The sequence below is a fragment of the Chiloscyllium punctatum genome, chromosome 49, assembly GCF_047496795.1.
Source record: "Chiloscyllium punctatum isolate Juve2018m chromosome 49, sChiPun1.3, whole genome shotgun sequence".
Lineage (NCBI taxonomy): Eukaryota > Metazoa > Chordata > Chondrichthyes > Orectolobiformes > Hemiscylliidae > Chiloscyllium > Chiloscyllium punctatum.
In genome coordinates, this window is record NC_092787.1 from 18,687,428 (window position 1) to 18,703,196 (window position 15,769).

The following is a 15,769-nucleotide window of genomic DNA, read 5'->3' on the forward strand; positions in this document are numbered from 1 at the left end:
TTGGAAAGGAGATTTGGATTTGTGGGAGACTGTAGAACTAGAGTCACTGTTTTAAAAAGCAGGGGTCCCCCAGAGTGTCATGAGTCTTTGAAATTCTCTTCTTCAAAACTTGGTGAAAGCTAAATCCATGAATATTTTAAGGCAGAAGTAAATAGATAGGATGAAAGGTTTTTTGGGTATAGGCAGAATTGTGGAATATTCGGATCAACCATGATTTTAGTGAATGACAGAGCAGGTTAGAGAGGCTGAGTGGCCTTCCTCTCTGATTCATTTGTTTGTATAAATTTCCCCTGCTGACTTCAAAGGGAAATTCCACTTGTATATGAAAACCCCAAGCCACCAAACAACTGCATGTTAAAATCAAGATTCACCTGGGTCTCCTCCAACATCTTAATTTCAGAAATTCTGAGTTATGGAGTTCTTTATCCCTTTTTTTCCTTTTTTCAGACAATCCCCCAACTCTTGGATATTTTCTATTTTAGGATGAAGGGCTTTTGCCCGAAACATCGATTTCGAAACTCCTTGGATGCTGCCTGAACTGCTGTGCTCTTCCAGTACCACTAATCCAGAATCTGGTTTCCAGCATCTGCAGTTATTGTTTTCACTTCTCTATTTTCTATTTTACTCAATCTTCTAAAAGCCTCGATTGAACCTGGGTCCAAAGCTCTCAGTCAGTGCATTCCAGATCTAACTATTTACTGAGTGAATATGTTATAAGAAGAACTAGGAAAGGACATATACCCTGAATGTAGAAAATGCAGAATAGATTTACTGAGAAAACAAGTGGGTTCAGATGTGCAAGCCTTTAAATCCAGGCAGGTAAGTAGGTTAAGCTGTATTTTTTTTTAAAAGTGAGATTCTAGGTTTTGAAAATAGTGGTATAGATCACAAGAGTAAAAGACAAACCGACATGAGATTGAATAGGGCACAGTTTTGAGCACTTTACTTGAGGAAGATGTATGAAGATTGGAAGTTTGACATTGAAGGGATGAGTTTAGTTATAAGGAGGGACTAGAGCAACTCAGACTATTTTGTTGAAAAAAGGGCAATTTAGACAAGACCTACTAGCTATTCAAAACGGAGAAATTTTCAAAAAAATGAGGAAAGCTATTTCCAATGGTTGGCAACTGGGCACTAGACAGGAGTTTTAAGATCATAATTAAAACGATAAGAGAGATGTTATGATATGTAATGCACAGCAAACAACTGGAAGAAGAGTCCCTAATAGCTTTTAAAGATGATGGATCAATATTTTGAAAAATTAACATGTTTAACAGTAAGGGAAAAGACTAATGGAATCAACTAAGTACCCTGTTTTCCCTTACAACTAGTATAGACTTGATTGGACTAGAACCTGTTCTCTAAATTTAGTCTTCTAATTTTGGCAAATATTGCTGTTGATTACAGAATATTTGTTTCTTTTTACAGGATGATATTAGGCAAAAGATCCATTTAAACACATTTGGTTTCTTCAAGAATGGAAATATGACCGTGGAAATGACCAGTTTGACATCAAAAGAGGTTGACTTCAAAACTGTTGATACCTCCGCAGTAAGTTCAGTCTCTATCATCAGGTATTTTTCACTTTCTTGTTATACAGAGGAACCTTGATTATCCAAAGGACACGGGCGATCAGTATCTAGTTCAGTTAATCGAATTCCGGGTAATTGAATTTTAGATAATCGAGGTTCCTCTCTAATGCTAATTGGACAATACATATTTGTGAAGAGGAAAGTGATGCTTCAGTATAGATTATTTTACCTGCAGTAATGTTTGATTTACTCTGAATAATATACTACTATTACTGTGCATGTTCTCCTTACAATAGATTCTGGTCTCTTCTATGCTTTGAAGTAGGGAGATGGTAAAGTTGCTCCATTAATAGTGCAGTTCATCAATGCTAAACATTGTGATTGTATCTTCAAAAAGAATGTAAATATATTTTGTGGCTAAAGTGATCAAGGAATATTGGGGGAGGGTTGGATTAGATTATTGAGCTAGATGATCAACCATGATCATATTGAATGGTGGAGCAGGTTCAAAGGGTCAATTGGCCTACCCTAACTCCTAGTTAGATTTCTGTATGTACTCCAGCCCTACTATTGACGCAGAGGAGATTGTGAAATTCTGGCATCTCTGTTTTGTTGGTTTGCGACAAGGCATCAACAGTAGAAATCTTCATTTGATTGATTATTGCCAGTTGTTCTTGAATCTGAAAAATTAATTTTTTTCTGTTTGTTTTTTCTTTGGAATGCATATGGCAGATGATGGCTTTTGCTGTGAAATGCGCTATTTTATCATCCATGATATGGATCCCAGAGGGTCCAATGGTATTATAGCATAGAGTTTAGATAAAACAAGCCTGTGCCTTTCAGACACTTGTGTGACATCATGACTTGTGATGTTCCATTGTAAAGAGACTTGCCTTTTCCCTGCATAATGGAATTAGTATGTAAAATATAAAATAATATTATTAAACATGGAACCCAGTCTTTGTGTGCAAGTCTGTGATATCATAGCCATGTAGCTAATTAGTAAGACTCTGTCTCAGCAAGAACACAACATTTTTCTCTCTCTTGGCATACTGTCAGAATTTCTTTGTTTATCTATTTTCTCTCTGTGCATCATCTCCATGTCTCTACGCAGTTCCCCAGTCCATCGGTGTAAATATCACTCTTTCCCAGCTATTTTCAGTTTGGCAAATGGTCACTGGACTTCAAACGATGACTCTGGTTTTCTCTCTGCAGATACTGCCAGACATGCTAACTTTCTCCAGAACTTCATTTTTAGTGTCACTGCCAGTGGGTACTAAGACACTGCTATATTAATAATATTGCTAGAAGTCACTGAGACCACTAAACAATTTTAAAACACTAGAAACCAATGAAAGACTGCTAAATTCACATTGTCAAGCCAGCGGTGTCACCAGAGACTGCTGGAAGTCTGCTGTGCTGACATGGTGTCACCTGCGGTAATTTTCATTGTGTTAAATAAACATAGTTCCATTAGAGAGTGCTGTGAAATTGCTAAAGTGACATTCAGCAGGGGCACCCTGACTCTGCTAAACTAATATAATATCACTGAGAGTACGCAGACTCTGCAAAAAACTTACGTGATGTTACCAGGGTAAGCCCTGATTGTGCTAAACTAATAGTGAGATTACTAAACTAATAGTGTCACCAAAGACCACTGTGAGACTGCTAAATAATGTAGCGTCACCAGAGAGCGCTGTGAGACTGCTAAATAATGCAGTATCACCAGAGAGCACTGTGAGACTGCTTAAACTGGTGCAGTGTCACCAGGGGGCACTCTGACCCTGTTAAAGTAACTGTGCCACCAGTGGCCAGACATTGCAGTGACAGTTAAGAAACAAATACGCTTTTGGGGATATGTTTGTACTAATTTTTATTTTAATTATACCATTATTGTTTGCAGAAATCACTTGCCATACTTTATTCAGTTTTAAAATTCCTAAGTTGGAATGGTTATATTTTCTATTTATGCAACACAAACTATATAACAGTCCATATTTACCAGGATGGCCCCAAGAGTATGGGAGTTCAAATTTGATAGAACTATTCAAATTCATAATAGTTTCAATAAGATTAAATAAAGAAAAACAACTTCTAGGGAATGGAAGCGTGAGGAAGCAGAAAACACGGATTTAAAATGGGAGCAAAAGATCCAGAGGTAATGTTAGGAAAATATTTTTACATTGCAATTTGTGAGTGGGATGTACTCCCAGAAAGTAATATTGAAACAAATTTAATGGTAGCACTCCAAAGAATCAGATAAATACATTAAGGTGAAAAATATTAGAGGCCTATGTGGAAAAAAAAGTGTAGTAGAGCCATACTGTTTGGATGGTTCAACCAAGCAGGCAAAATGGGCTAAATGGTCCTTTGTGCTGTATTAGCCCAAGATCCTATGATTTTATCATTAGTAAGGTGTTCAGAGGAGTGAAAAAAAATACCATAGCTACAGGGCTAGAACATTGTCATAAAACCTATTTCTTACAAGCATTCAGCAGGGTAGACGTTAACACTCTGCCTCCCTCAATCAGCACCATAGCTGCGTTGTATGTGTATGTGAATGTGAATTGTAACCGTTCAAGAAGGGAGCTTATTGCCACATCTCAAGGACAAATTATGGTTGGGCAGTAAATTCTGGCCTTGCTACTCCAAACTAATTATTTCACAAAAATGTAACGTGACACTAATAGAATAGTTCAGCTGGATAAATTTGAATATCTGCTGGAGTTATCAGCATGGATTCAAATGAAGAATATCCTGCTTGACATTATCAATAAATGTCTTGAGTTAGTAACCACCTAATTAGGCTTTGAATAAACCTGTATCATTATTTGACCATTGTCAAACCAACTGAAAACACCTGCATTTAAGATTTTTGTATGCATATAGTGTTTCTGATGTGACAAAAGCACGACGGACATGAATTTGTATTTGCAATATTGCTGAATTCCAAATTGTTTAAACTGATTTTCATTAATGTTGGATATCCTTTAAAGCTTTGAGATATTCAAGTCTAAGATGAATATTTAATATTAAAAGAAAGATCATGGTCCGATTGAGAAAAGAATTTCAGGAGTTCTTTGAGTATCCTGGCCAGAATGTATCCCTCAGCTACACTAAAACATATCGACTAGAATCAATCAATCGTTCTGTTTGGCTTTTTGTAGAATATTGCAGTGTGTTAAATGGGCATTTCATTTATATACATAATGACATTGTCAATATTTCAAAAGTAATTCATTGTCTGTGAAGCATTTTGCTATGTTCTAAAGTGCCAAGTCACTATATAAATGCAAGTATTTTTACTTTAAAATAACCCATTAATTTTTTTTCTGTGTTATTCGTTTATCTCAGCTGGGCCTTAGTTTGGACAAAACCAAAAATGATGGCTTCTCATCCTATTTGGTAAGTTGGCTTATTTACCATCAGATTTGCAATTCATTTTTTTTTCCCCATGGAAAGTTTCATCAGCAAGTCTCATGTCATGTCCACAATGGTATTTTTTGCTATGAGATCCATTTGAGCAGATAACTGAACTTTGGAGGCATCACAGTTAAGCTGTCTTCCCTCAATGTCCACAGATGTACTCTTCACTACATATTTAACTGTAACAGCAGTCTCAAATGGATGTTCCCCTTCCTTAAATCAGGGGCACTGAAACCACTTGCATTCCATGTGTGGTGTTGACTGTGATTGGTCAGACCAATATAGAAACTGCCTTTAACCACAAAGGTAGTAGTTTAAGGTTTGGAGCTAGAGGCTGGATTCATATACCACAACCTTTTGAATGGGCCACCTTTGAATAAAATGTCTTCTGATCAATGCATCATTTCTCTTGCCATTTTTAAAAAGAAAAGTATGAATTACCTCTTAAAGTGACAATATATTTTCACCCTTGACTCGGAAGGACCATTTTTAATGATGTCTGTGAAAATTTCTAGCCATACCTGGAAGCCTACCCATCCTCTCTCAGGTGATGGTCTGTGAATCAGTTTCTCCTCACCATTTCATATCTAATTAATGTTATTCACATTCCAATCACCTACACGGCCCAGCCAGATTCATGTCTGACTTCTGCATGAATCTCATGTTAGACTCCGTGCAAATGTAGGTGAAAAATTTCAACCTGCATAAACCTGACCTCCAGATGGAGCATCTGTGTGAATGCAAAGAGAACAGGGATTGCAGTTTATCAAAACTGTCATAATTCAAATTCAAGAACCCATTAAAAATGCTTTTTATCCTCTAGTGATTTTATTTTAACAGGAAGAAGATATTGATTTTTGCTTCTTGAAGAAAAAGCCTCCAAATAATATACCTATTACACTTTTCCTTATTGACTTTGGAAAACTTCAGTGAGTAAACATCAAACAAATTCCCATTGGAATCTTCAGCTGATGCTTGTTCCTTCATATTCCACTAATACCTGTTATTGATTCCCAGAGTTAAAGTTCTGACATCTGGAAACAATCAGCCAACAATCAATGTTGGAACTGCAGTAAGCCAACAAGTCAAGGATAAAAGCAGCAAGACAGATGTGAAATCACAGAGTGAGTTTAAGAAAGTGGGAGAACTCCAAAAAAAGAATGAAACCATAAAACAGTCTGAGCAAGTGCAAAAGGGTAAGCAGTTTCAGTATATGTTTACTTTGGCTGTTTCAGTAGTGGTTAAATATGGGCAACAGTTAGCAAATACGGGCAAGAAAAATGTTTTTAATCATGTCAACCCTATCTAACCACTCACCCAAGCCTGTCGTCCACAAGATATGCTCCTGCACTCTGTTAATTACTCTCAGAGGACATCTGAAAATGAACTAACATGGTTCACCTGTTTGTCTCCTCCATGTAAGTTGGGGAATATTGAAAGGTTCACGTGCCTGCAAGTTTTGCACTAGGATTTCTGAAATTATAATATTGAAGGTCATTATATTATAGGGTGCAGTTTGTTTGACCAAATATCTTTTCTTTTCATGAGTCTTCATACTTTAGACACATGATAGATTGTGAAATTTCAGTGCAGTCATTATCAAAAATAATGCCTGTAACTTTCAGAGCTAAAGTTTGGTTGTATTTCACATTTTGATTTTATCATACAATTCTTAAAATAAAATACATAGGCACATTTAAGGGTATCTGCATCATTGACTGCATGCTGAGAACCATCCTATGTTTCAGACTGGAATAATTTGCTCAGTTCTTGGGTTTAACACACCTCTGACATTGAGGGCAATATTTCACTTATTCTGTTAGGGTGTACCCAGTTAATTAGCAATGAAGCCCACTAAAGAGTGGAACTTCTGTTCAGGTTTTCATACAACGATTGCTCCCAGTTGCTTAAGTGCAATGCAGTTTGGTTTTTAGTGCACTATTGAAAGTGGAACATGGGAATAGAGATGGAAGAATAGCAATAAATGTCTCTGGCCAGTTTCTTGTAATTCTTGCTGTTAACCTCGTATACTGACAGTGAAGGATGAAATTCCTAACAAATTTGGCTGGTGAACATTTTCAGCTACATATTTGATTTAGTAACTAAAATAACTCAATATTTAACTTCTGGAACACTAGATTGACACATCTGTGATCTTGCATGATGCCGTGGATATCCTGTGGGTTGAGTATTACACTTGGGATTTTTAAATAAACCAAATTCCCTTTTATTGAAAAGTTGGGTATAAAATCTGGATTAAGATTTTTGTTTTTAAAAAGCAAAAACTGATAAACTGTTCTTTTTACTGACAGAAAATGCAAGTGGTAATATTAATTTTCCCTTCACAGCAAAACCGAAATCTGGAAGTGCTGTTGAACCAAAGGTTAGTGAATGTACTGATTGTTTTTGCTGTATTAATTTTTATTTCTTTTGAAATGATGTAATATAAAACATTTTCCTTGAAGTAAATGATTGGTAGAGGGTTATTATATCTAACCAAGTTCAATGTCTAATTGCAACACAAATTCTGGAACAACTGTACAGCCAAGGAGTCATAGTTGTCTGACACTTCTAACTCAAACCATCTCTCAAACAAGGAAGGGGTAGCAAACTTAAGTTATTTTAAGTATCCTAAAGGCAGGCACAGAGAACTTAAGAGATTTTATAGTTATGGATTGAGTAAAGCATAAAAGATTAAGTGGACAAAGGAGGAGGCGGCAACACAGTAATGGATATGAACATTGATGCTCACTGTCTCGGTTCAGACAATTTCATTGAACTATTAGAGGGCAACTGCTACAACATAAACTCCTTTCAGAGTACTGAAAGTGCCAGGAAAGTCTGACCATGGCAGAGTAAAGATAATCAATCATTACTATGGAACAAAAAGCATCACAAAGTAACTTCTTCTCTTTTAGGATGAAACTATTCCACTGCAGAAAAAAAATCTATCCTATTCATTCATGGTAAGTAGGATTTCAAAATTGCTCCTGCATGAGTTAGGTATTATATATACTGACTTACTCTAATTTTCAAATTGTCTAAACAACATGTTTTTCTTTTCTGCAGTTCTCACTTACTATTAACAGTGAAGAGGAGCAGGGACTTTACAGTCTGTACTTTCATAATTGCTACACTGATGAAAAGCCATCTCCGCAGTCTTTCCAGTTTGACATGGATGTGAGTATAAGGAAGTTGTCATTATTTTTTATGGAGCAAGGGAGCTGTTAGAAATATTGATGAAAATCATCAGTATTGGCTCAGACCAATTTTTTTTTCAGTATTGTGAAAGCTTTAAATGTGAGTTTGAAAGTAAGTTCATTTCTATAACAGGAAAATTCTGCAAATATACAGAAGGTCAATGAGAACCTTCGAGAAAAAGCTCTGTGTTTCTGGTTCTCGTTCCCTAATTGGAAGTGTGTGCTGGAAATCGAGCCACACCTTTTCATTTAATGGTCACAAATTTACAAATGAGCAATTGAGACACTCAGCTGGTTAATTTGCCTGACTTTGCCCGCTGTCTAAGGTAAAAGAAACAGCAGCTTTCATTAATGACCAAGGAAACAAGAGGTATTTATTATCAAGATATTTCTCCTTTTTAAAAGTGGAAAAATAGCTTATTAATAAGTGTGCAAACAAACTATACAAACTTTAAATTTGAACATATGCATGTTAATTCATAAGTGTAACAGACAAGATGCATAGCTGGAGAAGCACGAGTTTAAAAAAAGAACAAATTCTGTGGCTAAAGGGTAGATTAGGTGACTTGCTTCAGTTCTTTTGGCTTTTGTCAATTATATCACGTTGTTGACCAAGTGATCCTCCATTTTGTAGTTGATCAAGTAGACCTAGGTTTCTGCTTGAGATAGAAATGCTTCTTTTCAGAGTCTTTCAATGTGTGTCGTTTCCACTCTCAAAGAAAGAGAGAGAGCTGTCTTGAATTGCAGGCTTTTCAGAGGTCTGATTGCAATTGCCTTCCCTCAATTCTATGACAAACTGCAAATTGACTTCAAAGTTGTTGCTAGGCCATTGTTTTTAACCCAAAGACACTGTTACCAGCACGTGTTTCAAAAATATTAAATCCAGCTTCTACAAAAGTTGTATGACTTCGTGTAATGCAAGGATGTCTCTTTGCAATTGTACAGGACTTTGGGGAGATCACAGATGGAGTATTGTGTAGTTTTTGTCTCCTTATCTGAGAAAGTATGTAATAGCTATGGAAAGAGTACAGCAAAGGTTTACCAGATTGATTCCTGGGATTGCAGGACTGATGTATAAAATGGGAATGGATCAGTTAGGACTATATTCACTTGAGTTAAGAAGAATGAAGGGGGTGGTGGGATCTTGCAGAAATGTATAAAATTCAAACAAGACTAGACAGGATAAAAACAGAGAGAATGTTCCCGATAACCTAAGAGTCCAAAACCAAGGTAATTGCCTAAGAACACATGGTAGGCCATTTAGGATTAAAATGAGAAATTTCTTCACCCATAAAGTGATGAGCCTGTGGAATTCTTTACCACAGAATGCAGTTGAAGCTAAAACATTAAATGTTTTTAAGAAGACACTAGATGTAGTTCTTAGGGCTAAAAAGCTCAAAAGCCATGAGGAGAAAGCAGGAATGGGATTCTGAATTGGATGATCATGATTATATTGAATTGCAGAGCAGACATGAAGGCCCAAATGTCCTACTGCTGCTGCTCTTTTCTATATATTTTTCAATGTATGAATAAATGAACATCAGTTCAATTTTTTTTGTGTGTTGCAAAAGAAACCTGTTGATTCTCTGCAGCTCAATAGTGTCCAAATGTCCATTCGCACAGTTTATATTCCCAAGTAAAAATATGTGATGAGCTGACATGGTCTAAACTGTTGGAACCTGCTAAAAAGGATAACCTGATTTTAGCTTTTAAATGCTGACTATCTTGTGATTTTACAGTATTTTATCTTTTACTGTTAGATTTCTAACATTTACATTTTTAAGCTTCACATTATTTCTACTTAAGACATTTAAACTTACAATCACTCTTCTGAGAATTCAGAGCAATGGAGGCCACTAGTCTTTTTGCCTAAAGAAGGCATTATTTGTACGTATCAGCTTTTTTGAATTGCAATGTGCTTTCCTTCTCTATCATTTACACTTGTTGCAACCGTCAGTTAACTTTGTGCTTGTTTCCTTTACTAATGTTCCCTGTATTACCTTTTTCTGCTGTGCGTACCTCCCAAGGTCATATGTGGCAGCAATTTCAGCAAGTGGAACCCAGTGGGTCAGCATGCATGGAACCTTCCAGGGACTGCATGGCCACACAGCTTCGAGGGAAATTTGTCTTTCTGCAATATCAAACATTTCGGTTATGTGAAACATTTAAAAATAACAAGATGCAACACAAAATCGAGTAACAAGCTTTGAAGAAAACCTAATTAACAATATTGCATGCAGTATGCATTCATCACAAATCAGATGTTATATTTTGTCATAAGTGCAGTATAATCTTTTTTTTAGATTACTTAGTGTGGAAACAGGCCCTTCAGCCCAACAAGTCCACACCGACCCACTGAAGCGCAACCCACCCATACATTTATCCCTTCACCTAACACTACGGGCAATTTAGCATGGCCAATTCACCTAACCTGCACATCTTTGGACTGTGGGAGGAAACCGGAGCACCCGGAGGAAACCCACGCAGACATGGGGAGAATGTGCAAACTCCACACAGTCAGTTGCCTGAGGCGGGAAACGAACCCAGGTCTCTGGCGCTGTGAGGCAGCAGTGCTAACCACTGTGCCACCGTGTTGCCCACAAAATGAACCAAAATTTTAAAATTAGTGCTGCAAAGTTATAGCATCGTAATACAATTGAAGTCTGAATAACCTAACAACAGCAAGGCCTCACATTCCTTGGTGAGGAACTGATCCACTTCTCGACAAGATAATGTGCATTATATAGATGTTAGGCTCACCTGTGTTGCAACAGTCCTATTTGACCTCTAAGACCAAAGTCTAACATCAATAATTAAAGCTATCACACCTGAAACCCCTTTCTGCAGTTAGGAATTCATCTATCTCTCTTTTAAACAGAACAGTTTATCATGGATACAACAGTGGTAAAGAGCAAGGTGGAAGGAGCTAAAAGCAGAATGGCTAATGGTTTTAATGGTGTCATCAGACGTTTTACACTTTATTTAAGTTGATAATGATTAACTGAGTGGCCAAGACAGACAGTTTCGCAAAGGGTGGGTGAGGTTATTGAGAAAATGGAATGCAAATCTTGTGAAAAATGCCCACTTGCATTCAAATCCAGAAGTTGCACTTTGCTGGAAAGGACTTTCAGTGAGTTCATGGTGATTTATGACGTGACCTATCAGTCAGAAACTTGGGCTAATTGCCCTGGACTTATTTGCACTCGTCTGTTTAGAGCAATTCCCAACAGGTATGTAGGCTGCTGAAATATTGCAAATTATTAAATCAACCAGTGTGTCAAAACACTCCTGCAGACCCAACTTCTTGATCCTAACAGATTTTATGAACTGTTCTGATTGTCTGTCTGTACTCTGATTTTGATAATTGTTCCTTCAGTGTATTAAATAGCAGGAATCACAGATCAATATAATTACTAGTGTCGAAGAAGCCAAGGGGTACAACGAGCAGAGCAGTTTTGGTAGGATGGGATGGGAGCTCAATGACAGTCCATTGAGCTGAATGGAAGAAATGGGAACTAGAGTGTGTAATTTGTTGAAGTCAGGACTCTAGTAGTGTTTCTTCAGTTTGTGATGACAAGGGTTATGACTATGCTGGAACTGCATCTTGTACTAAGCCTCTCTGCTCGCCTCTCTTGTGGTACGAAGCTGCAAGCAGGAGAGCAGGTTCCCATTGTGGCTTACAAGAAAGATAGGCATGTAGTTTAAAAGACAGTCAGTGGAATATTGGTCACCGACCATTAATAAAGGCCTGGAAATTTACAAAGGAAGCAGTGCATCTCTTTTGGGCTTGCTTCATTGAAGGACTTCAGTTCACCAACTCTTCAATGGAAAATTTATTGCTGCAACAATTTTTGAACCAGAAAGGCCAGCTTCGGCATTGGAAACTTAGACTGTTGAGGAGTTTCTACACTATGTCTTAAATAATTTTGTTTGAAGAAGCAAACGAAAATGATTTTGCTCTCTAACTTCTGATCGGTGTAATTTTCTTTCAGATTACAATTGTGGAACAGAATCCTGGCAGTTATTTATCTGCAGGAGAGATCCCACTCCCCAAACTCTATATTTCTATGGCTTTCTTCTTCTTTCTGGCTGGAGTTTTCTGGGTTTATATCCTCCGGAAGCGCAGGTACTGTCCAAGTACTTTTTTTATCCTGGGGTGCAATGTGCAAATGCATGTGAATTTTACAGAGCTGCATCTACTGCTTTATGATTTCATAGATGCCAGCTATGTAAAACATTTTCTGATTCAATTTTTCTATTAAATTTTATACATGTTTCGTAAGTTATTCTGCTTTGAAATTTACCTAAGTATCTTGTTATATAATTTTATTTAATGTACAAGGGTTTCCTACACACTGTAGGTGTTGATTGTAATGTGTTGCTGGGTGGAGAGGAGGTGTGTTTGCAGTTCTTATGTAAATATGAATAGATTTGTGGGATACAATCTCAAAATGTGATACACATCCCGCAATAAAAACAGAATTTGATTTCCTTGGTTACTCTAAGCCAGTGGACCTGCTGATTTATCTGTAATTATGGTGGTGTTGCTGGGTTTATCTAGAATACTTATAGCATCAAATTATAAAAATAATCTGATCTTAAACCAGATTATATATGTTTTAACATGTATTTTTAATAGTTCATCAGTTCAAATCACCTCCATTATTACCATTGCCAGTAGCAGACTTTAATTGCAACAACTTCGTTCTGTTGTTATGCAGCTCTAGGTGCTTTTTCAGTGTACCTTTGATGGTTTTCACAATTCAAGTGTTTGTATATAGTACAATAAATTCCTGTCTACAATTCATTGAATTACAAGAGATTATGCCAAGTTAATAATTGTATTTTCTTGAAATTAGTTGTTAAATTCACAAAGGTGCCTGAATCTCAGGACTGGTAGTTTGATGTGCAAAATAGAATATATGAAGTTAAGTCTCAGTCACAGAATTGTTGCTGTAAAGGAGGCCACTTGGCCATCATTCTTGCACTGGTTCAATTACTTAGTGTCAATCTCCTGCCCTTTCCCCATATCCCTGCACACAATTTCGATTCAAGTGATCATGATTCGTTCCAGAGCTATAAATACATTTCACCAAGCTTTCTAACTCAGATTTGGAGATGCCGGTGTTGGACCGGGGTGTACAAAGTTAACAATCACACAACACCAGGTTATAGTCCAAACAGGTTTAATTGGAAGCACGAGCTTTCGGAGTGCCGCTCCTTCAGGTGGTTGTGAACGGCGCTCCAAAAGCTAGTGCTTCCAATTAAACCTGTTGGGACTATAACCTGGTATTGTGATTTTTCAACTTCTAATTCAAACACTGCAATTCCATTCAATTAGCTTAGCATGTTGCTAGTCTGCATTTCATTGATATTGTGAAACATATTTTATGGCTCCATGATAGTTTGTTAGATAAGTACATTGTGGTTCTTTGCTACATCACACTGAACAGCAGGTTTGGACACTGAATCCTTATTCTAATTTGTTTTGCATTTTTACCAATAAGGATGATGTAATTTTGAGTGAAGTAGAAGAAAGCTCAATTAGGATTTTCATCGCTGGCTACAAACTTTTGCTTGCTGCAGCATGGTGGCAGTGATTAGATTAGGCTTGGCTCTGATGGCCCCTTGAATAATGCAACAAAACACGTTGTCTGGATCCGCCAATGAAAAGTGGTTTAGGTATTAGAAGAAGGTTTGTACCAGTCAAATCAAACTTTTGCAAAGAATTAGGATCTTTTGTTTCTTGAAAAGACCAAAGGGAATAAATAACAAAAGGAGAAAAGCATTCCAAGTGAAATACATTGCCACTAGTTTTTTCCACTAGTATTTAAATGTGAAGCCATGGTAGGTCAGAAATCTGAAGTAGTCAGACAGTATTTTGGAGTAATGTCATGTGTAAATTAATTCAGAATTCATCAATTTTTTTGCTTGTTACATACAATCTGATATCCAGGCAAACTGAAACTGTAAAGATTGAGGTTTGACGTGATAACCACATCATGCAATAAACTGGGAAGTATGATCAACATATTTACTACTTGCATTCTTTTCTTCTTAGCAGTGATGTGTTTAAGATCCATTGGCTGATGGGGGCGCTTGCATTCACCAAATCCTTGTCTCTTGTTTTCCATGCTGTAAGTGACCTGAGTATCATTTCTTACATTTTTATTCCAAGAACAATGATTACAACATCTTGTAACAAAATCAGTGTGTGTGTGTGTATTGTTTAAGATCTGCCGATGTAACAACATCTGTGTAGTTCATGAGTAACACTGATATTTTTCTGTTATTGTGACAATAGTATTTTGTATTGTGGAGCCTTGCATCTAGGCAGTCTCTTTGATTTGCTTGCAGTGACTTAGTTCTCCTTGGGAGAATCCATTTTCCAGTGGGTTTTACTGCTTGTACTGAGAGCCAAGTGTTTGGGATTTGATTGCCTTCTGGTTTTCAGGCTGGAAAAAGTACCTTAAAGGAAGGCTACATGAAGGATGCTGTATCCCTCACCTTGTAGATCAAATCAACTGCTCATACGTAACCAACAACGGCCCCCAGAAGCATCAGTTCTTGTATGGATCAGGGACGGTCCTACCACAAATTTGTTTTGTTTTTGTTGATTTGGTCCTGGTTTCCCAAGCAAAGGAGCCTCAAGATTTTGCGTATGTGTTGATTGATGATTTATGATTCTGCAGTCTGTTGATCAAAGACTGTCAATTCACCAGAACATTTCAAAGCCCAAGTGGGCCATTCACCTTTAACCCCATGCCAGGACATATTTACATCACACATTGACTTACTGTAGCCAAGGTCTCATACAGAACTTGGTAAGTATCACGTGGGGGGCAGCAAATCCAATACTGTAAACACCATTTAGTTCATGCTGACCGACCCACCTGCAGAGTACTGCTGGCTCATCGGCTGCTGCACAAACATGGTTATATATCCACCTCCAGGAAGTCATGAGGAATCATCTCTGGGAAACTGTGACTAATACAGCTTGAATGGCTTCCTGTGTTGGCACACATTTAATCTGATGTCAGCAAGAGAAGCATCCCCTCAAAGGAACCATCAGCTGACTGCTAGGAAAGTGCTCCCAATAACAAAAGTCCTCAATACACAGAAAAACAAATCACCTATGCATCCATCTGGAACATGTTAGAACACCTTCAATACCTTACAAACTGATGACAACCCTACCTTTTGATAGCACACCACCAGATTCTCTACAAACATCATGAAATGCGACCTCGTAACTGACAGGTCTCAACTTCTCAAGAATAGGCAAAGGAAGATGGGCCACTTGTTCCATGTGGAACATGAGGAACAGCTCAAGTTGTGACTGTGACCATCCATGCCAGATCATTGCACTGAGAGATCCATTCTTGGTGGCATCACAGCCACTCACACTATGTCAATAAAGCCATTGAATGAATTGTTAATCTCCACATCGACCAATATCTCTGTTTCTCCATTCATAGAAATAGTAAAGGAACATAAACTGACAAGTTCTTAGTCTTAATCATGAGGAGGAGGAAGGAGCTTAATGACTTTGAAGTAAGTTGCCTCCTTGGAAGGAATACATGATAACCATAGTCTACCTGTTGCACAGTA

At 37.4% G+C, this 15,769-nt stretch overlaps 1 protein-coding gene across 7 annotated transcripts in view; it reads left to right on the forward strand.

The window, feature by feature from the left end:
* Positions 1-15,769, forward strand: part of gpr107 (G protein-coupled receptor 107) — a 217,966-nt gene that overhangs the window by 97,071 nt on the left and 105,126 nt on the right. For 6 of the 7 annotated variants that reach the window (XM_072565712.1, XM_072565711.1, XM_072565707.1 and 3 more), the window contains 9 exons: positions 1,429-1,551; positions 4,887-4,937; positions 5,799-5,887; positions 5,976-6,154; positions 7,307-7,341; positions 7,877-7,924; positions 8,028-8,138; positions 12,151-12,284; positions 14,220-14,295. In XM_072565712.1, the coding sequence (XP_072421813.1) occupies positions 1,486-1,551; positions 4,887-4,937; positions 5,799-5,887; positions 5,976-6,154; positions 7,307-7,341; positions 7,877-7,924; positions 8,028-8,138; positions 12,151-12,284; positions 14,220-14,295 (789 nt within the window). In that variant the 5' untranslated portion in view covers positions 1,429-1,485. The remainder of the gene's footprint in view (positions 1-1,428; positions 1,552-4,886; positions 4,938-5,798; positions 5,888-5,975; positions 6,155-7,306; positions 7,342-7,876; positions 7,925-8,027; positions 8,139-12,150; positions 12,285-14,219; positions 14,296-15,769) is intronic. The other variant, XM_072565708.1, reaches the window with a different exon arrangement.